This window comes from Eupeodes corollae, chromosome 1 (genome assembly GCF_945859685.1).
Source record: "Eupeodes corollae chromosome 1, idEupCoro1.1, whole genome shotgun sequence".
In the NCBI taxonomy this organism is placed as follows: Eukaryota; Metazoa; Arthropoda; class Insecta; order Diptera; family Syrphidae; genus Eupeodes; species Eupeodes corollae.
Window position 1 is genome coordinate 196,305,677 of NC_079147.1, and position 22,420 is coordinate 196,328,096.

The 22,420-nt window shown below is 34.5% G+C and overlaps 1 protein-coding gene across 1 annotated transcript; it reads left to right on the plus strand.

Annotated features, from left to right (window-relative positions):
• The first annotated feature begins 268 nt into the window (after window positions 1–268).
• LOC129940154 (protein yellow) lies at window positions 269–21,906 on the plus strand. The gene is made up of 4 exons (XM_056048404.1): window positions 269–652; window positions 20,585–20,727; window positions 20,810–21,072; window positions 21,133–21,906. The coding sequence occupies exons 1-4, from the start codon at window positions 432–434 to the stop codon at window positions 21,820–21,822; spliced, it is 1,317 nt and encodes a 438-aa protein (XP_055904379.1). The 5' UTR covers window positions 269–431; the 3' UTR covers window positions 21,823–21,906.
• The last annotated feature ends 514 nt before the right edge of the window (window positions 21,907–22,420 follow it).

Genomic DNA, 22,420 nt, shown 5'->3' on the forward strand with positions numbered 1-22,420 from the left:
AAAAATTCCAAAACAATTTTACCTGGAGAAACCACAGGTCTAAGCATTTTTGTAGGTAAATCCTACTGAGACAATCCGGCCCTGGATTGGCACAATAACCAGTCATCCGCAACAACATGACCACGAGACCTGACCAATCCACACAATATCCAACTTATTCTAAGCTCTCCCTGCAGATATACCAGAGATCAATCTTGTTTTTTTTTCGAACGTATCTACATGAAAATTCTGATAGCTCAAGCTTAGGTGAGTTTGGACTTAAGTTCAATTGACACACAGCTCAAAGCCACAGTCGTCGACGGGTCTTCGAATCGTTTACTATAAGAGTTAGTTTCTGTTTTTGTATCGACTTATACAATAAAGTGGATCTTCAGTGTTTCAATATTTATTTATTTATTTTTTGAAATATAATTTTTTGTTTGTGGTGAATTATGGCTTATTTATATAAAGCCTTGCTCTTAGTGGCACTTTGTGCAGCCCTTGGTAGTGCTTTGAAATTACAAGAAAAATTTGCTTGGAAACAAATGCATTTCGATTGGCCAACACCTGAAGCCGAACAAGAAGCCATTAGCTCAGGTCGATATGTTCCGCACAATAATTTACCTTTAGGTGTTGAGAGATGGCAAAATAAACTTTTTGTCACAGTGCCAAGGTGAGTTATGGGTTTTTCTTTCTTTTATTTGATTATTTTTTAAGCCAAGTCCATTAAAGTAATTAGTGTTTTTGTTTTGTGAGTACAAGATATAAAATTGCAAATAGCATTTACCTTCTCGATTGTAGATACTTAAAAGCCTTGAGAATAAAGTGGTTATTTTGGTAGTCCATCTATGAGTATCTAGTTTTTGGAAAGTTTACAGTTAAGTGTGGTGGAATCTAACATAGATTTTTTTTGTTCAAAGTAGCGGTTTCACTTTTTGAATAAATTTATTTTATTTTTGAATATTTTGACATTTAAGGGAATTTATTTTGTTTTTTGTTTTTGTCTGTGTTTAATAATTATTATTTTAATAAATTCATCGATAACGAAATTAGCATTATTATTATGGGTTTATTTTTGGGACTTTCAAGCTGAAAGTTGTTAACCTATTTTGAAGGGGGATTTTGATTTAAACTTTGCGATAACTTGTCGGTGACGTCTGACTCATGTTTAATTCAAATTTACGCGCCTACATTTATTGTTGTTTTATTTTAATTACTTTTGTTTTGTATTGACAAAATACAAATACTTTTATGTTAATTAATCGAAGTGGGTTTGGCATAACAATCAAAAAAGCTTATGAGTCAAGTTATTGCTTTAAAAAGTGTATGGGTACTACTAATAGATCAAATTTAAATCAAATATTTTCTATAAGTTGATTAAGCCGATACCAAGCCAATGAATTAATGGGAAGTAATGAAACGTTTAATTGAACGAATAGTTAACTTAATTCATTGCACGATTTTTAAACAAGGTCTTACATTTGGAATACAAAAAAGAACTGACAGCGTTTATCTGTTCGATTTGTTATATTTAATGACAGATTAAATAAAATTCCTTGAAAATTGTTGAACCTTATATTGATTCTTGTTAAGAAAGATCAACAGGCACGATGTAGTTTATTTGTTCATATTAGTTAGACACAAGTTGTCTAAATTTCTGACAATTGTGTGTACCTTTAATCCTGATTCTTTTCATGAAAGTGGCCAAAATAGGCAACTTTAGTTAATTTTTCATATCGAGCGATGAAATGACAATTTGTATAGTTCCTTTAAAAAGAGTTTTTTAACCCGGGATTGGTCTAAGAAAAATTCTTACCCTAAAACCAAACGTTTAGGGTTAGTATTTACAATTTTTAATTTTTTTATTTAACACTATCGAAAATTCAATAAGTTCAAATTGTTGACAATAACTTTTCTGACAAAACATTTCTTGTTCCTAAATTTTCATATTTTGCCAAAATTATTTCGAATTTGATGATGTTTTTTTAAATTGCCCTCCCTAAACCAGGCATTATAAAGATTGTTTTTTTAGAGGTATTGAACTTTGAAATAGAATAAAACAAAGTTAATTTTTTGAATTGACGTATGATTAGCTTTTTTGTTTAAAGATAACCTTCAGGTATTGTAGTTTTAAGATGGTTCCGAGTACATGACTACCACGAAAGGGACGGACTTATACAGGAACTAATTTTGTCAAGAGTTGTGGCCGTATATTGGCAATAACGCGTTGAGTGTTTTCCTTCAAGTGATCAATAGTTATGAACTTATCGGTGTAGACAAGCGACTATATGGACAGAAAATATTTAAGCGACGTTAAATTGCACTTGGAGGCAAACTTACTTGAAACTATGAGATTACCAAAGGTTTCCTTCAATAAATCGCGTGTAATGTTACAACGGCCGTCATATTGAAATTACAGCTTTTGCAGATCATGGATGTTTAATTGGTAAACAAAAATTTAGTAAGCCTGGGTCTTTAGCGGTTACAATTGATTAGAACGTTCGGGACAGAACCGTTTTTAAAGAAGTACCTAACAATTATTCCACCAACCCATAAAGCGTACCAAAAAATCAGTTTTTTGGGGATGTCACATGACAATTTTGTTTATTCACTAAATAAAAAGAGCCAAAGCTTTCAACATAGATTTGCACTTTTAAGAAGCGTTCTTCAGGCGTCATTTTTTTCTATTGATTTGCCAAAATAAACAATTAATTTGAACTTTCAAAAGTTGCAAAGTAAATCTTGGATTGTGTTAATTAAGATCAAATTAGCATTGAAAAAATTGGTGAATCAATATATATCATGGCACCGTCAACAAATTCAGCTTTAAAAGGATATAATCTTTGAAGCTATGTGTGAACAATTTTGTATGCCAAATGGTGTTAGAGAGAAATTTATCAATGATAATATTGAACACTCAATGAACTACTCTGAAGACGGTTGCTTTGCTAATTCCGTATATATATACAAGTACAGCAGCGCTTTAACTCCTTCTGGAGCATAGGGCAGCAATAAGATCCTGCCACCTATCCCGATTCACTGCTACCAACCTCAGCTGTGGCCAGTATTGAATACCTTGAGACCGAGCGTCCTTCAAAACTGATGACTTCCAAGTTGTCTTTGGTCTTTCAACAGGTCTATTACCCTGAGGATTCTATTGGACGGATTGTTTTGCTGAATGGTCGTCCGGTTTTCTCAGTGCATGGCCTATCCGACGGCATTTTCGTTGAATGATGTCTCCGTCCAATTTTTTCTGTCCGGTCCTATTCTACAGCTCAACGTTAGAAATGGTTTCCGGCCACCGGATCTTCAGAATAGAGCGCAGACAACGGTTAACGAAAGCTTGCTAGAGATGTTGACAGAGCATTTCCATGTTTCAGAAGTATATAACAGCTCTGACTTGACGTTGGATTCGAAGAGTTTCAACTTGGTGCGTAGTGATATTTTGCTAGAATTCTACACAGGAGAAAGGATTCTAAATGCACTACGGGGTTTTTATATTCTACTGTTAACATCCAGGTCCATTCTGCCATTGAGAGCTATAAAACTTCCCAGATAATAAAACTGCCTTAGAATAATTTGTGTGCTTTGGCCCGTGGTCATTACTTTTGTCTTCAGTTGCAGCGAATGACACGTCTGATTTAAGCCTGCCGTGTTGTTTGCCATGAGACATATATCGTCAGCATAAACTATGTGGCTTATCTTGTCAAACAGACTCCATTTTGGATACCGTGTCTTTCATTTGTACCCATCGTGGTAGTCATCACATCGTCAATCGTCAGCAAAATCAGAATCGGTGACAAGACATCTCCTTGTCTCACTCCTTGACGCACATCGAAGGAGTGGAAAATCTATCCATTGTGCAACACAAAACACCTTGCGTTTTTGTACAATTCTTTAATAACAGTGACAATTTTCTCAGGGATTCCTAGCTCAATAAGCGATCTCACGATTGACCCGATCAAACTCCTTCTCAAAATCTACAAACATTAGGTACAGGGGTGATTGGTACTTAGGTGATTGTTCGAGTTGATGTGGTCGACGCACAATCGGCCACTGCGAAACCCCGCTCGGTGCCTATTGAGGGTAGACTTAATCCTCTCAAAAATAATAGTTGCCATTAACTTCAGAAAACGGACAGAACTGTGATACCGCGCCAATTATTACAGTTTTTGAGGTTTCCTTTCTTTGGTAACTTTACAATAACTCGATCCTTTCAGCCCCTTGGGTAAGTTTCACTCTCCCAGAAAGCCTGCACGAGTTTAAGCAAAATACATGAAGCTGCCTCAGGATCTGCTTTTAGGAATTCTGCGGGAATACTATCAAGTCCAGCTGCTTTGTTTTTCTTTAGAAGATGTATCGCATTACTTATCTCTGCACTTGTTGGTTGACTGCTGTCAATACCCCTAGAAGATCTGCGCATGTTGTTCAATTGTGGATTCAATTGTACATTGTGGTCATCATTTAGCAGCGCACAAAAGTGCTCCATCCATCTTTATAACTGATCTTCTATCGTCACTAAAAGGTTAATATTCAAATCTTACACGGGATGGTTAGTGTAAGTGCTACTAAGCTGTCCGACAATGTCGTTAGTGATTTTATACAGCTCCCGTGTGTCCCCTCTTCCTGCAGCGTGTTCCGCATTTTCAAGTCTCACATACCGCTGCACCGTCTTATGAGATGCTCTATACTCGTTTCTTAGAATCAATATCCGCTGAGCATTGCTTTCTGAATTGATTCTAATTTTAAGTGGTCTTCGATATGTGATTTTGTCCCAGGTGTCTTGGGATATCCAGGAATCTCTAGCTCTTTCCTGTCTGGGTATAGTTTCAGTTCCAGCTTCCATGTAAGCGTCCTTTATTAGGCCATACAAAGCATCTACCTTGCTTTATTTTCTGAGCGCCGCTGTTCAGCAGCTATTCGTAAGCAAAGCAAACCTAGTAGAAAGTGATGGTCACTACCTGCACCAGCCTTTCTTTCGTTACGAACATCGCACAGTGACTTCCAACATTTCTGCTGTATAATAAAGTGATCGATTTGATTCTTGGTTCGACCATCAGGAGATTCCCAGGTGATTTTGTGCGGAAATAAAGAACCCCCGATCAGGAGTTGACGAGCGTTGCAGAAGTCGACAAGCATATCACTATTTTTGTTACGTTGACCTTAGCCATGCTCATAAAAGCTCTTACGAAATTGTATTATCCATTTTTTTAGCTAAATTTCTCCCATTCTTTAGGTGATTCGTTTTTCGACTTATTATACTAGACTTTAAGGAAATAAATCGAAACCCATTACAAAAGAACAATTAAAATATTGAAATAAAACACAGTAAAAATATGTCAAGGAAAATGATACTTTTCTTCAAAATTCAAATTTGTATCGTTGTATGTTTTTGCAAAGGAAATGACTTGAGTTGATTTACCTGATTTTGTAAAAGCATATTTTTTGGCGATAGAAAAAAAGCAATGACTTGGTCAAAAAGTATCATAATTTATTTCGTTTTCTCTTCATAAAAAAATGTAACTTCAGAAGCTAACATTTCTAAAAGTGAAGAGGAATATATTAACACTATTTTTTGATTTGATGTTTTAAATATCAGCTATCAAATATGTACAATGTAGGTCATATTTTGACAGCATTTAGTATGATGTTTTTTTCTTATGTTTTTCTTGAGTAGGAATTAAAAGCTCAAAAACATTATTGTCTAACTTAATTATTTTAAAATGTGTTCTCTACTTCCTTTCCGCTCTATTTGCCTCACTTTAGAAGCTCCTTTTAAGACAATAATATTTCCAAACTCCACCATACGAATCACAAGTAAGAAAAAAAAACTGCATACTTCTTTTTAAAAATTATAAAGACTAACTTTTTTGGTTTACTCAAGGAAAGCAAATTACAAACTGTCTTATAACATCGACGTCCGGATGTTGTATATACATGTATATAAGTTTTGAAACATTTTTTCAGCCTTTTTTTATTTTTACTCCGTATACGTTCTTATTTTCTTTTGTTTTTTTTTTTCCGCATTGCCATTTCCTTATATTTCGTTTAGTTCCTTTAAAAGCACATTGAGACCAAAATAAAAGACCAAAAAACGAATGCAACATAAAACTTCGAAGACCTACGCCCTAAATCTTAAAAAACGGTATCTTAAACTTAAGATAACTCACTTTACTTTTTTTCGTACTATATACTAGCGTAGTTGGTATGAAAAGAACATGTTAAAGAAAAATAAGTTTCTCTGAACACAGTCCCAGATAGAGATAGAAATACAGTGAGACTCAGAGATACACATTGACTATGACTATTTTCTTCTTCTTAATGAAACAAAAATAAAAAACAATAAAAAACCGTGACTTTTAAAACTTTTTTTCCTTACTCGACTATTTTTTGAATTTTATTTTTTTTTGTCGTGGAAATTTTCTTTTAAAAATGTATTAAAAGTTATTTTTATTTGTATTTGTATTATTTTTTATTTTAAAGAAAGTTAAAATGTCGCAGACATCCCTGATCGAAGGTAAAATTTATTTATTTTTAAAACTCAAATTAAGAAAAATGTGGCGCGGTAGGGTGCGATTTGAGTGAGGGTGAACTTGAAAGGGTAAATGTTTGGGGTAACGAGGATGTGGTTTCTGGTAGAATGTTTTAAATTGATAAGATATCCCTCAATTGTAGGGTTTCGAGGGAATAAAAAATAAGAAAGAAAATAAGAAACTTTATCCATTTTGTCTGTGGTTTTTTTTTTAAGTGAAAGACGTGGGTGACTTGAGGTTTCTCTGGGGTGTAATTATACCCATGTTTTTGCAAAAACTTTTTTCCATTTTTTCTGAAGCGTTATTTGTATAAGAGAAAAGTTTTGATAAGGTTTATTTTTTTGTGTGTTTTATCATTAGCCTTGTTTTGGGTAGAGTAGTTAGTTAATGAAGAAATAATAGAGCTAACATGATTTTTATTTGATGTTGTTGTTTAAAGAGCTATAAATCGCTATATAAATGATAGTCTTGTTGTAGGCAAAATGACAAGAGTATAATTTAGCACTAAACTTTTCCATCCGTCAGTTAAGAGTTGCTTGCAACTTTACAAGGAGAATTTAGAGCTCGAAGTTGAATAATTATTATAATGTTACCTCGTTTTAATTGAAAGATTGAAAAAAAATCGGCAACAGGATTAGAGCTCGAGGTTTGATTTTGGACCCATGGTTTTTCCTTGTTTGAATTGAAATTGAGTTGAAGTGATGTTTAAATGACATTTAAAATTTGACACTTCACGTATAAATACATATTACATTTATTTTATTACAAATACAAATTTAATAATTGTGGTACTCTGTTATCTCAATTTAGCACTATATGTAAAAATAGTAAAAGTTGAGTTTTAGTCTTGTGGATGAGTTGAGTTCAGGATATATGGATGTCAGACATTTTAATTCGTCATATCGTAAGAGGTGGCAAACGAATCTGTAATCAATTATTCTCCACAGTTTTATAAAAGAAAAACTGAGGATCCTTTTGATAAAATTATAAACAAATTTGGTTAGAATCTAAAACAAAAACAATCTTAAGAGACAATAAAGGAAATTGAAAGAGTAGCAAAAATAACCGTTCGACAAGTGTCATGAACGATTATCGAATATCCCAATTTTTTAAATTCAAAGGTTTTGGAAACTTAGTTTCCCCATTCTTTTCTTTAGTAACACTTTAAATTTGATTTAACTTTTGTTGTAAAATGACACATTATGGCCTTATGCTTATTACTTTACTTAGACTTTTTTTACTATATTAGATAAGTATGGTAAGCGTACGACTATGAGTGCGGTAAAAAATCATTACAAGACTCAGACAGGTGAGACAAAAATGTAACCAATCTTTCTAAAATAATCTAATGAGTAGCAAACTACATTATTTAACTAGCATCGAGTCTTAGCATTATTAATGATAGTAATGCTTTCTGAAAGATCGTAAAAAGCCTGAACAAACAAGACTATCGATCGTTTACCTAATAACGAGTATTCAGAATCAAAGATAGTTTTTTGACAACAAATGCTATGCGTAAAACCAATATATTGAACACAATCAAATTTATAAAGCGATTGCAAGGAACAAAGAGTAAACTATTATGAAGCTGAGGCAGAAAAGATAGTTAGATGTAGTAGTCCCTCTGAATTTTGGAACTTGGCACGAAAACTGAATTTATCGATATGGCACTGACGAACTGATTAAAAACCTGGCAAACATATATAATCATATTTTTGAAACTGGAATCATCCCTCAGCAATTTCAAGATGGTTTGATTTTTCCGATACACAAATGAGGCAACATCAAAGATCCAGCCAACTAAAAATTAATCTCATTTTTGAACGCTTCCTATAAAATCTTTACTGGGATTGTACTAAAGCGGCTGAACACGTGTATAGACTCTAATAATCTATTATTTGAGTCTCAAGCCGGATTCAGATCGGATTACTCGACCATCGATCATATATTCGTTTTAAGGAGCATTGCTGAAACTTTTTTGGAAAAAAAATGAAAAGTTATACACTTTTTTGTGGATCTTAAAGCTGCATTTGACTCAGTTAATCGAAACGCATTGATGTACAAGTTATTTGGATCCGGGATGTATAAGCAGACACAAGAGCAGCGGTATGGAATGGAAAACAGGTATCTGAATGGTTTCAGACGCAGTCGGGAGTAAGACAGGGCTCTGCTCTCAGTCCTAGCTTGTTCGCACTATTTATTAATGACATCACTGACGTATTACCAGGAGGTTTTAGATATGCTATAGAGGTCATTAAAACTTTACTCTTCGCAGATGATATAGTCTTGCTGGCAAACTTACAGCAATTCTTACAGCTTATGATAAATCGACTTTGAACAAGTCGAAAGTGATGGTTATCAAGAAAGGTGGAGGAAGGTTAAGCTCAAGTGAACAATGGTACTTCAACAATGAGAACATAGAAAGACTGAAAGAATACAAATACTTAAGAGTATATTTTACCCAAAACATAAGTATGGAAAAACACCTCAACGAAAAACATCTTAAGGTAAACCGCGATTAACGTGGCATGGAAAGAATGTTTCAACAACAAAAACATTGGGCATAGCAGTAAATATAAAGTTTTCGAAGCAGTATCCCAATCAATCCTGTTTTACGCAGTCCAAGTGTGGGGAACAAACAAATTTGAAACTGTGGAAAAACTTCTGAGATTTTATTGAAAACGAACATTCCGCCTTCCTTCATGCACCCCAAACTACATGATAATGTTAGAAACAGGCTTATCCCCACTCTTCATAAAAACGTTGAAGCTGCAATTCGATTACATTCTGAAAGTACTAAATATGCCCAACAATCGCTTGCCAAAAAAGCAGCTTTACAAGCGATACAAAGAAAAACAGAATGGGTTAAAGAGTGGATTGGGCTAGCAGAAGATACAGGTGTCAATTAGAATCTCAGTGAACAGAGTACATAGAAATAGTTACTGTACCAGGTTATTAGGCCTCTGGATGAACATTTTAGAAATGTGTGCACAGAACAGGCATCCAGCTCACTTTATCGGATGATCTGTAGCAGGCTGAATTATAATGTTAATGAAATAAACTACTTCCAGGACGTAAATACTGTAGAGCGAATCTCCAACATGATTCGGCTTAGAGGTGAGCTACTAAACATAAATTACGTTCCACATCTTGAAGATCTTCCACTGCTATGTGATATTTGCAACATGGCTGTCCAGAGAAACTAGAAGAAATGTACCTGGTAGAGACTTTTTATCAGAAAACGAAACTTTAGTACTCTTAAATGAAATTGATGTATCTAAAATGCTTATATATTGCAAAACAGCACTTATTTATAGAAGCAGAATTAGAGATGAAAATTTGTAGTTAACACAACTGCAACTTAAATACTTACAAAACTTTAATACAGTTAAAACTTTGTCAAGACTACTTAGGTAGATGAAAATTATTTACTCAGTGAATACCAAGCTTGATTCCGTAAGTACTATTCTACAGAAGACTTCAAAGCAACTTTTGACACCATTGTACAAAGAAAAGACGTATTTTAAAAACTCTCGAAGTTAGGTATGTCTACGATAATGCTTAAAATACTTCAACTTCAGATTTATCACCCAAATCGCTTAAGTGTATGGAATGGTAAAAATATTATCAGAATAGTTTTAAGCAGAAACAAGGCTACCTCTTTTTGTCTCTCTTCTTGGATGACCTCAGTCTACACCTACCAGGAGGCATATCTTATGCGGATAATAAAATTAAAGTTTTGATGTACGCGGACGACTTAGTAATAATAGCTGACCATACGAATATAATCCAAATAATGATTTACAAACTCCAAACATATTGAGACTTATGGAATTTATTTCCAAACTAGTATGCAAGAAATGAAATCATTGTTACATTCTACTTTCTGAATCGATTTCGTGAGATAAATTTTACTCTGAAGTCAAAAATACCTATAAAAGTCTTCTGAGCAGATAACTTAATTGGGTTTATCAGGTGTATCCAGGCTTTTAGCATTTACATTAATAACAACAACAAAATGACCAATTAAACATCCTTGTGGAACTATCGAAATTTTGACATATTTATATAAATGAAATATATAACATTGGATGCAATTTATTTTGACGTATTATCTCGCTCGTTTGGCTTTAATAGGCATTTTTCATTTTAAGCTCAGAGCAGAGAACTGGCTGTGGCATATCAAAGCGCTCGGATCAGTTCCAGCTGAACACTGCTAATTTTACGTTTATTCGTATTCGTATCGTATGCAAGAAACAGATAGACAAATTTTGACAGTTCAGTTTTCCAGTGTGTTTCATGTATAAATCTGAGATCTCCTATCAAACTCTGCTCAGAAGGTACTGGACGTGCTCAAACTCTAATTATTAGAGTTTAAAAAAAAGCCTAAGATCATCGATTCACATTAATCAATTATCCAGTTTATAATTCTAAGGTTTTAGAGATTTTTATACTCTCAGACAAGTTTTTTTATTTATTTATTTATTTATTTTTTTTTTATTTATTTCATTTTTCGTGATTGCCTACAATCTGTAAGATATAAAATCTTATAAAATAGAGGTAAGCTAATTTTACAGAATTGAGCCAAAAATGTTACTTTAATTAATAAAATTGAAAACAAATTAATTATATGAGATATCTAAATATATACATAAGTTCAATTAATATCGTATAATAGCAAAATTAAATTCAAATTGAAAAATGAGCTTTTAGAACTTTTTTAATGCTTGTTGCACTTTGGTTTTCTTTTAAGTTACGCGGCAATGAGTTCCAAAGACGGACGGAATTTACAAAAAATTGTCGCTCCGATGTTAGATATGAGAACCGAGGAACGATTAACTGATGAGATCTGTGCGAGGATCCAATTCTAATTTTTTCAAAGCAGTATTGTGGCTGGCGTGTTATAAGAATATCAGAGAATAAAATTAAACTTCGATAATCGAGATAGTTTTCAAATGGCATATTCAGTAGGCGCGAAGCAAAACCAGATATTCTGTCGTATCTCCGTAGCCCGTATACATAACGTACGATAGAATTAAATGCGACATTTAGTTTACGTTTGCTCACATAATTACAATTACAATAAATTTCGCTACCATATAATAGGATAGGAATAATCAAAGACCTAGCAAGGAGAAAACGCGTTTTTGTTGGAGTAAAAGCTTGTGTAACCCAAAGTGTACGAAGTGCACCATATACTTTGCCAACAATTCCATTAATGTGGTTATCCCAGGTCAGAAAGCGGTTAAAAGTCACACCGAGATTTTTTGCTGTTAAAACGTATTCGATTGGAGCATTGCTCAGAACAATCGGTGGAAAGTACGTGAGATCAATAGATCTTCTAGAAATGACAAGACACTTAGATTTTTTAGGGTTTAAAACAAGACCATTTGACTGCGACCAATTTACCACTTTTTCTAAGTCCTCATTGACACAAAATGCTCCATGCTCAATAAGTCCCAGTGGGCAGCTAAAATATAACTGAATGTCATCAGCGTACATGTGAGATGAACAATTTGCAAGTGAAGATGGAAGTTCATTTACATATATTGAAAATAAAAGGGGTCCGAGAATGGATCCCTGGGGCACACCAATAACATTTGGTAAAAAACTAGATAGTCTATCTCCAACTTGCACTGCTTGTCTTCTGTTAGTGAGGTAAGAAAAAATTAATTTTGTAGCACCGGATGAAAAATTAAAATTTTGCATAAGTTTTCTACACAAATTGACATGATTGACAGTGTCAAAAGCCTTTGAAAAGTCAAGCAAAACCAAGAAAGTAATCTGATCTTTGTCCAAAGCTTGCCTCAGGTCTTCAGTTACATTTAAAAGTGCAGTTATACAACTGTGTTTTTTACGAAAACCAGATTGCTTTGGACTAAGCAATGAGTTGGCAGCGAGGTAAGCATTTACTTGTTTTTGCAGAATCCTTTCAAAGACCTTTGACAGAAATGGCAGTATGGAGATAGGCCTAAATTCGTCTTTTTTGGCATTTTTAGGAAGCGGTATGATTTTGGCATCTTTCCATAAGTCCGGGTACACGCCAGACATCAAAATAGTGTTGAAAGCAAAAGTTATGTAGGGTAATACAATTGGCAAAATCATACACAAAAAAGAAGGATGAACATCATCGAGCCCAACAGCCTTTGACTTAATAGAAAGAACACTTTCGACCACATCAGCACTTATTACAGCGGAAAAACCAAAGCCATGTTCATCGCGGTGATCGGTAAACGAAAAGGAATTTTCGACGCTGATTTGGGGGGTCTGCCCAGATGGAGTGGACACAAATATTTTATTGAGGATGTTACAATCAATATCCTCAGCTGGTCTGATTTTTGTCTTACCTATCCCAATATTATGAATGTTTTTCCAAAGCTGACGTAGTTGGGTGTTTTTTTTTCAATCTGGCAATACTTTTTCGGAGTTTTTCATTTTGACAGCTGTCACTTGATTTCTGCTCAATTCGGGTTGGTCATCGATAACAAATAGACTTTCTCCTGAACAACATTTGTATAGCGTGGATATGTATTACAAAAATAATGATCCGATTCTCCCGACACACTCCAATTTATTGTAGGAAACTTCTGGTGAGCGGACTATCTCGTAACGGACCTGTGGTGCGGCCTCCAAGATTGTCCGACACACCAAAAGTGGTGTGTTTTTTATCATACTATAAATAGTATAGTAGAAAATACCCAACAAAAATGCATCGGCAGTAGCCAGATTTTTGTATTTAAAAATTGGTACAACTGAAAGAAGATCTGTCAGAACAATAATTAAAAAAAAAAACACACAAAAATAAATTTAACTTAGCAACAAAAAAACTAATAACTAATAAAATTGACAGTTTTAAACAAGAAATTGTAAGAAAACATCTGGAAATTGAAATTCTATAAAAAGTTCATTTAACAATTGCAGCTTTGACATTAAATAAAAACCTTAAAAAGGGATTTTATTCGTAGACTACTACTACATTAGCATGTGGTGTTGAAGCGAGCTTAAAGCTCGCCTCAATTCATTATATACCAGAATCGAGTTGAAATGAGCTTGTTCGACTCGATTCCGGTCTGGGATTGGAGTCTAGCCAAAATTTGTGAAGGAAAACCTGTGTGGAGGAGTAAGTTTTACAGATAATGCCTTATGGACTGTTTAGTTGCATGTTTGTGCACAAAAAATGTAATAAATTGTTTATTTGTTTTAATCAAATTTAAACAAATAAAAAATTGCTCATGCAGTAAGTTGCATATTCTTAAATATATGGTGCTTAACTATTCAGTTCTTAATTGTTAAACACGAATCAAACTATCTCACTTGCACTTCATAAGAAACATCGAAACACCATTTGTATTTTAGAAAGTGCTGTCAAAGTTAATCATTTTTAATTCTTCTTGTGCTGTGAAAACACTAAAAAGATTTATTCAATCTAAACTGATATTACATTTGGTGGAAGCATAGCAAGACTTAATTATCTTTTGCATTGTTTTCTCTTGTAAAATAAGCCCAGTTAGTGCATTTTCATTAACAAGACTAAATAATATCAACAGTAACAGATTGATTTTTTCCCCAATGGAAAACACATGATTCCAAATGCAAAACTACTCAACGAACACAACCATCGAGATACAAATGCAATATCAATCGTCCCAACATTTAAGAACGAAATCACATAAGATCCATTCAAGACTCGTATAAATGTCAAAAACCCATCCGTAGTAAGATTCTACTTTAACTTTTATCGGTAGTATTCATACTGCGGATATTGTTTTTGTTATTCGTGTTAAATTCTACTAAAATATTGATAGATTTTCCAACAAAACACGGGTAATGTGAATTCACGCCTTGAAAGCGAATACTCAGTGCGTTATTCTTCACATTGCTGCAAATAGAAGCCAAAAATTGGGATTCTCAACTGAAGTTATTCGATGCAGACCGTAAAAACCAAAAATCTAAGAACACCCTTAAAAAACAAATTTTCTCATTTTTGCTGTCAAAAATCTGAAAATAGAAATCGTGTTATTCGATTTCTCAAGAATTCTCTATTTCACAACTTAAAAGAGAAGAAAATAAATTCAATTGGAAATTGATTTGTAAGTTAGAATGAATTGTGATAACATTCCATTTTACTGGTCTGTCAATCGGTCTGAGAAAACTCTCAGAAATATAAACTGCCCAAATAATATTCTTCACCTTTGGTCTTTAAACTTACAAGCTTTTGACATATGTACATATTTGAAATGGAATTTCTCGAAATTGTTAAATTTCATTTTATATTGACAGCTTTGTTTTTTTTTTATTAAATACACCAGTAGTGCCAAAGTAACATTTTAATGAACATATAAACTTCAAATGTGTTTTTTTGAGATTATGACATACGTCACACACTGATATCTGTCATATATTTTCAAATAAAATCTACTCAGTGTCATTTAAGTTTTAAACCAACTTGAAATCTCTAAGTGTTGCAAAATTCAATATATTGTGGGTTGGGTAATATTATAAATTATATACCTTATCCCCATATCATTATTGTATCAAGTTACTTAATAGCATAATTACATTCACCTGATAATCTACTACTCTTCTCGTTGGCGTTTATTGGCAAAACTAGTACTCAATTAATAAACATTCAAATTGACAAGATACCACAATGTATCGTTCGTATCCAATCCGCCATTATATTGGCTTGGCATTCACATTGGCTTGGTTCACTGGACTTGATGGATATACTAATACTCAGCTAGATGTAGCCCGGGGACATGTCCGTCCATTTGTCGCGAATATTGTAATTAACTTCGTCTCTGAAGCTTCTATAATGGTTACAGCTCCATCAACTCTTTGGTAACCCCTCTGTTACTCTTTCCAGCTTTATTCAAAGCCAAATCACGATTAATATGCTTGAGTAAGCATTTATGTTAAACTGTGACATGCATTTGGTGTCCGAAATTAAAAAAAAAAACTAATTGTAGAAAAATACTTAATTTGTTTCATGCGATTTTTGTTTTTCTTTTGAATATTATTTTTTCTTCTTTAATTCAACTTTTTCAATTTTGAAACAAGATTTATTGGATAGGAAAAAATACGAAAACCCAATCCCGGGGCAAGGTACAAAAATAATTCGATGGTTATTGTTCCTACTTTTTAAAGAAAAGTATTGATGGATTAAGCAAACGTTTGTTCATTAAAAGTTTCCCAACTTAGTAATCGAAAATGTAAAATTTTTCATAGACGAAAAATATTCCAAAAAAATGAAGCCATAAGGAAAAAATATCAAAGAAAATATAAAAACTCTAATTCGTATAATGATGCAATTAGTAAAGTTTTATATATACGTTCAATGTAATGGCCTTTTTCTGCTTCGAAAAAGTCTTCTTTGAGTTTGAGTTAAAAAAGAAAACAGGAATGATTTAAGAAAAAAAAGGGGAAACTTATTACAGCAATTGGATTTTTCTTTCTGTTGGTAAATCTATTGGAATCCTTGTTGTATTCGAAAGGACTCTCTTCCTTCCATTCAAAATGTATGCAAGGATAAATATCAAACACTAGGATAAAGTTATCGTTGTGTGTAAATGGTTTGATATCGAGCTAGAGAAATATTGCACCCCATTTGCAATAAAGTTTGACAGATTTCAATCAAACGGTTTTACTTATTCAAATTGACAATATTTCAAATCTCTATTTCTTTTAAAAGAAAGTGCAGTCAAAGAGAAGAAGGAAATAGTTGCTTTAAGTGAACAAAAGTAAAAAGGATCTTGTAGCTTGTTTCTTATTTGACAGTTTTCACATATAATTTTTTAAGGCCAATCATGTCAAAATGAGATTTCCTACAAAAATTGATTTTTTATGGCGTATGGAACACGATTGGAATGGGTTTTTTTTTGTTGTCATTGTATTAGATTTATTCCGTGTGCGTGTTAACGAGTGCGCGTGGTACCCTGTCAAATTTAAACATAGAATTTTTTTATGATTGTAAAGGGTGATTTTTTTGAGGTTAGGATTTTCATGCATTAGTATTTGACAGATCACGCGGGATTTCAGACATGGTGTCAAAGAGAAAGATGCTCAGTATGCTTTGACATTTCATCATGAATAGACTTACTAACGAGCAACGCTTGCAAATCATTGAATTTTATTACCATAATCAGTGTTCGGTTCGAAATGTGTTTTGCGCTTTACGTCCGATTTATGGTCTACATAATCGACCAAGTGAGCAAACAATTAATGCGATTGTGACCAAGTTTCGCACTCAGTTTACTTTATTGGACATTAAACCAAACACACGAATGCGTACAGTGCGTACAGAAGAGAATATTGCTTCTGTTTCTGAGAGTGTTGCTGAAGACCGTGAAATGTCGATTCGTCGCCGTTCGCAGCAATTGGGTTTGTGTTATTCGACCACATGGAAGATTTTACGCAAAGATCTTGGTGTAAAACCGTATAAAATACAGCTCGTGCAAGAACTGAAGCCGAACGATCTGCCACAACGTCGAATTTTCAGTGAATGGGCCCTAGAAAAGTTGGCAGAAAATCCGCTTTTTTATCGACAAATTTTGTTCAGCGATGAGGCTCATTTCTGGTTGAATGGCTACGTAAATAAGCAAAATTGCCACATTTGGAGTGAAGAGCAACCAGAAGCCGTTCAAGAACTGCCCATGCATCCCGAAAAATGCACTGTTTGGTGTGGTTTATACGCTGGTGGAATCATTGGACCGTATTTTTTCAAAGATGCTGTTGGACGCAACGTTACGGTGAATGGCGATCGCTATCGTTCAATGCTAACAAACTTTTTGTTGGCAAAAATGGAAGAACTGAACTTGGTTGACATGTGGTTTCAACAAGATGGCGCTACATGCCACACAGCTCGCGATTCTATGGCCATTTTGAGGGAAAACTTCGGAGAACAATTCATCTCAAGGAATGGACCGGTAAGTTGGAGACCAAGATCATGCGATTTGATGCCTTTAGACTATTTTTTGTGGGGCTACGTCAAGTCTTAAGTCTACACAAATAAGCCAGCAACTATTCCAGCTTTGGAAGACAACATTTCCGAAGAAATTCGGGCTATTCCGGCCGAAATGCTCGAAAAAGTTACCCAAAATTGGACTTTCCGAATGGACCACCTAAGACGCAGCCGCGGTCAACATTTAAATGAAATTATCTTCAAAAAGTAAATATCATGGACCAATCTAACGTTTCAAATAAAGAATCGATGAGATTTTGCAAATTTTGTGCGTTTTTTTTTTTTAAAAAAGTTCTCAAGCTCTTAAAAAATCAATGTTTATAATCATTTGTTCAAAAGGATAAATCTGCCGATGTGTCGATAAATCAATTTATTTTGCGACATGCAATGCAAAAAATAGGGGTAATTTGTGGTTTGACAGATCTAGATCAAGGATAAATAGATTTTTTTACCCAAGGAAAGCCTTAAAGGAGTTCAGTGTGAGAACTGAGAAATATTCTAAGTGTTAATTTGGGTAGGTTTTCTTAAAATAAAATTAACGATTTGACTTATGTCTATTCAGAAAACTAGAATAGGGTCAGAAATTACTTCCATAAGTGATTTATCAAATTTTGCACCAAAATAGCATTTAAATCAATATTGACATTTTTCAAATGATGGTTTTCATGATGAGATTTGAGTAAAAGTCCTGACTTGCAGTATATAAATTTAAGATTATTGTGAAGGTTGTCAAAATTGAGCATATATATGTCAAATATTATGACAAGGGACACTAAGTCAACCATTTCTTTAAAAACTTAATCGCAAAATGATAAAACCTTTTTAACGATATGAAAATTGCATTGAGAGAAAGAGTAAGAAAAATGCCAAAATGAAAAATCTATACTGATATTACAAATGGGGTTGCTTGTTTGTTTGTTTGACCGTCCTTTACGTGTGGAGGTAGTTACAAGTCTGAAGAATGTTTAAAGTAAATTTTTACAACTTTAAAATATCTCATTCACAGTTCATTCGAGCAGGAACTCCTGTAACACTTATAAATAGATATTCTCCCTGCTCCCTGCTTTTGGACCTATCATAGTTGCCTATCATTATGTTCCTCTTCGCGGTAATCTGCACTGTCGCTGTAGTTGTCCAGTCTTATTGCAGTTACAGAATCGTGCTGGTCCACCTTGCTGACTCTTTTCCATAGTGGCCTTCTGACAAGAGCATTCTTGGACTTCTAATTCTCTTACGCGATGCACGTTTTGGGAAGCTTGTTCTAAAGCTTCCATCGTCAGGGCGAAAGCCAATGCTTCTGATAGTGTTCGCTTTCCATCAGTTGGGATAGCCCTTTGGAGATTTATATTGCCCACAGCTCTCACAAAGGCTTCAAGCAAGTTGATTTATTATCTCGTTACCAGCTGTTGGATATGCCAGTTGAAATAATCGCTCGATATCTGACTGAAACTGCTGCAGACTTTCACCTCTTTTCTGTGTCCTATTGTTTAGCTGAACTCGGAAGACTTCTGCCATGTGGATATTCCCAAACAGCTATTCGATTGCGTTTGCCAGAACTGTGAAATCATTACTCTTTTCTGCTGGGATGATTTGTAGCAGTTCAGCGGCAGATCCTCTTAAAGCAGGCGTAAGAGCAATGTATTTTTCGTGATCGTCCCAGCCGTTTGCTAACGCTGCTGCTTCAAACTGTTTCTTATAGATTGACCACGGAATCTGACCATCAAAGCTTGGAGGATTCACTTCTCTCTTCCTTGAGCACTCACCAGAAGGTTCTCCAGCTATCATCTTTCACACTTTTTCTAGTTCATTTGTGAGGGTTTCGATTTGTTCCTTCATTTTCTTGAAACGTGCATGTTTTTTTTCGACGCGCTCTTCGAGAGTATTGATTTTCTCTTTGAAGTCCGCAAACCTGCCTTTTAAAAGGTTTCTCTGTTCGTCGAATCACTCTAGAATATTCTGCTGTTCCTGCTTTTGGTCTCTTCTTTGGGCTTCTAGTTGTTTCAGGACATAATTTTTATTTCCTTCAAATTTGGCTTAAAGATCTGACACCATGTTAGATAAGGCAACATTTGCATTTACCTGCTTTTAATTCGAAAGCAAACGTATCTGGGTCTTCATTTTGCTGCTCTAGATATTCCTGCAACCGTTTAACGAGTTCGGTTTTTACTCCTATACCACTTAAGCCACGTTTGCTTAGTTCGGCCTTTAGCTCAGGGACAGTTAAGTCTTTCAAAACTTTACTCATTTTTTTTTAACTTCACTTCTTTACACAAAATAGTTTAATCACTGCTCACTGTTCTTATTCTCAATAAGTTTTAATCCCACTTCTGACACCAATATTCGGCTTGGTCCGACAATTAAAACTTATTCACACTTGCAAATAAAACAAAATTTTTACTTTATTTAAATTGTTCCAAACTTATTTATTGAACACTTTCAATTAATACTTTGAAACACAGTCTTTACGCAAATATTACTTTTTAAACACAGTCTTTACTTAATCGCAGTTCACAACCAATAATAATCCCGCTTCACTTATGAGCGCCTATTTATGTTCCTCAAATTCGTTCGAGAAACTACTAGGTTGTTCTCGATGCTGAACAAAGCTAGTTCTGATCTTAATCACTAGATGCTGCCCCTTCGAGGTTCTTGTATGCGCTGAATGTTCTCGAAGTTAGTTCTCCTCTTAATCACTAGATGTTTCTCGATGCTTAACGGAGCGAATTCTCCTCTTAATCAATAGATGCTTAACGAAGCACTATATGTTGCCCCTTATTTTATTCTACTGTCCGGAGTGCCCTCAAATAAGCTGCAATTGAAATATCCCCTCGATTATATAACGATACAAGACTTCGTTTTTTTAATTTTAATCAGTGGCGTTGGAAAGTTTGAAAATGTGATTATTTCTCGAGTCTCAATAATTCTTACAGATTTTCCATTCCAATCCAAAAGGCTTCAATTCCCCATTTAAGTTAGTTCCGCTATGACAATTAGTAAGGCGAACCTATCGAAAAACCTTGCTTGATTACTTTAATAATGCATAGCTTTAGTTTTACTTTCCAAAATTTTCTATTTTGTATTAATTTTTTCAAATTGTCTCTTTTTTTAACAGATGGAGATCTGGCGTGGCATCTAGTCTTAACTACATCGACTTAACCACAGATGAAAAATCACCAAAACTCCACCCATATCCAAGTTGGGAAACAAATACTCTACCCATCGATGTTACTCCAGAGGAAGTTGCTCATAAATCAGGTACGCAAAAGTTGCTTTGGCATCACTTTTTTTCAATATTTGCATACCTAAGTCTTATTGAAAAATATTTTCAATTTTTTAGGAGGACGTTTAGATGCTGACAAAGCTGAAGAAGTCGGTGAAGGTCTTAAGGATAATGCAACTATCATCTCAACTTTCCGTATTGCTGTTGATGTATGTGATCGTCTTTGGGCATTCGACACTGGTCTCTCAGATATTTTGGGAAACCCCAAACAAATCACTCCCAATGCTATTGTTGTGTTTGACTTGAAGACCGACAAATTGTTGCGTCGTTATGCCATTCCACCAAATCAAGTAAAGGAAGCAACATTCTTTGCAAATATTGTAAGTATTCGATGTTATTTCATAGAATTGATTACATGTAACATCGAATTTTCAATTTAGATTGTCGATACCACCAAAAATGACTGTGATAATGCCTTCGCCTATGTTCCCGACTTAGGAGCTTATGGAGTTGTAGTCTACTCTTTGAACGAAGACCGTTCGTGGCGTGTAAAGCACAACTTCTTCCACTTCGATCCCCTGAACGGTGACTTCAACGTCGGTGGAGTTAATTTCCAATGGACCGATGGTGTTTTCGGAATGGCTGTTGGTGCTGTCAAGAAAGATGACACTCGTGATGTTTACTTCCATGCTTTGGCCAGTACCAAGGAATTTGTTGTCTCCAATCGAGTGCTTCAAAATGAATCACATGCTCTGAGCAGTGATGCCTACTATGACTACAAATGCATTGGTGACCGTGGTATGAATGGACAATCCACTGCTGAAGTTTATGACAAGGAAACAGGTGTCATATTCTACACTCAGGTGAACAAAGACGCCATTGGTTGTTGGAATACAAACAAGCCTCTGAATACAGACACTCAAGGTTTGGTTGATTCAGACTCAAGTTTGTTGGTCTTCCCTAATGACTTGAAACTTGATGCTGAGGGCAATATTTGGGTTCTATCTGATCGAATGCCGACATTTATCTATAAACAATTGAATCATGATGAGATCAATTATCGAGTTCTGACAGGAAAGAATACTGAACTTATTAAGGGAACTCCTTGTGAAGACGTTAAGGAGGAATAAGAGGATTTAACTTGATATTTGTAATACAAATTCTTTGTGTAGGTTTTTAAGTGTGTGTGAATAAAATTTTGATTTTTTAAATAATTTTTTTTTTAAAGTTCAAACGATTTGGTTTTATTTTATAAAGAAACTGAAAGATATTGAATTTGCAAACTGATTTAAAGGCTAAAAGAAGATCTATCTCAGGATTCAGAACATACAAAATAAATCCAGGAAATTGCATGATATTAAATACAACAATAATCAAACTACAAACTTTGCACATCTGTTTAGGTAGTAGAAAGAAGGAGCAAATACTTTTAAGTCCTAATAAATAATTCCAAACCAAACCAAAGTAACTGTTACTGTACAGAAACTGAAAAGCCGAAAGTTTCTAAATTTCAAACTCTTCATATTTTAGTAAATTCCCGGCAGCGATAGTTGAAACTTCCTATATTTAAGATATGGTACTCAGACCTGTTAAGTCCGTTGGAAACCCTTAAAGGGGCATAGGGCCTCTTCTACGCCTACGCATTATTGTGTACTGTTTCCGGAGATGTGTTTCAGCTCCCTTCAGCTCTTGCCTAGTCACGCTGATTCCGCCTCGACTGTCCTGCTC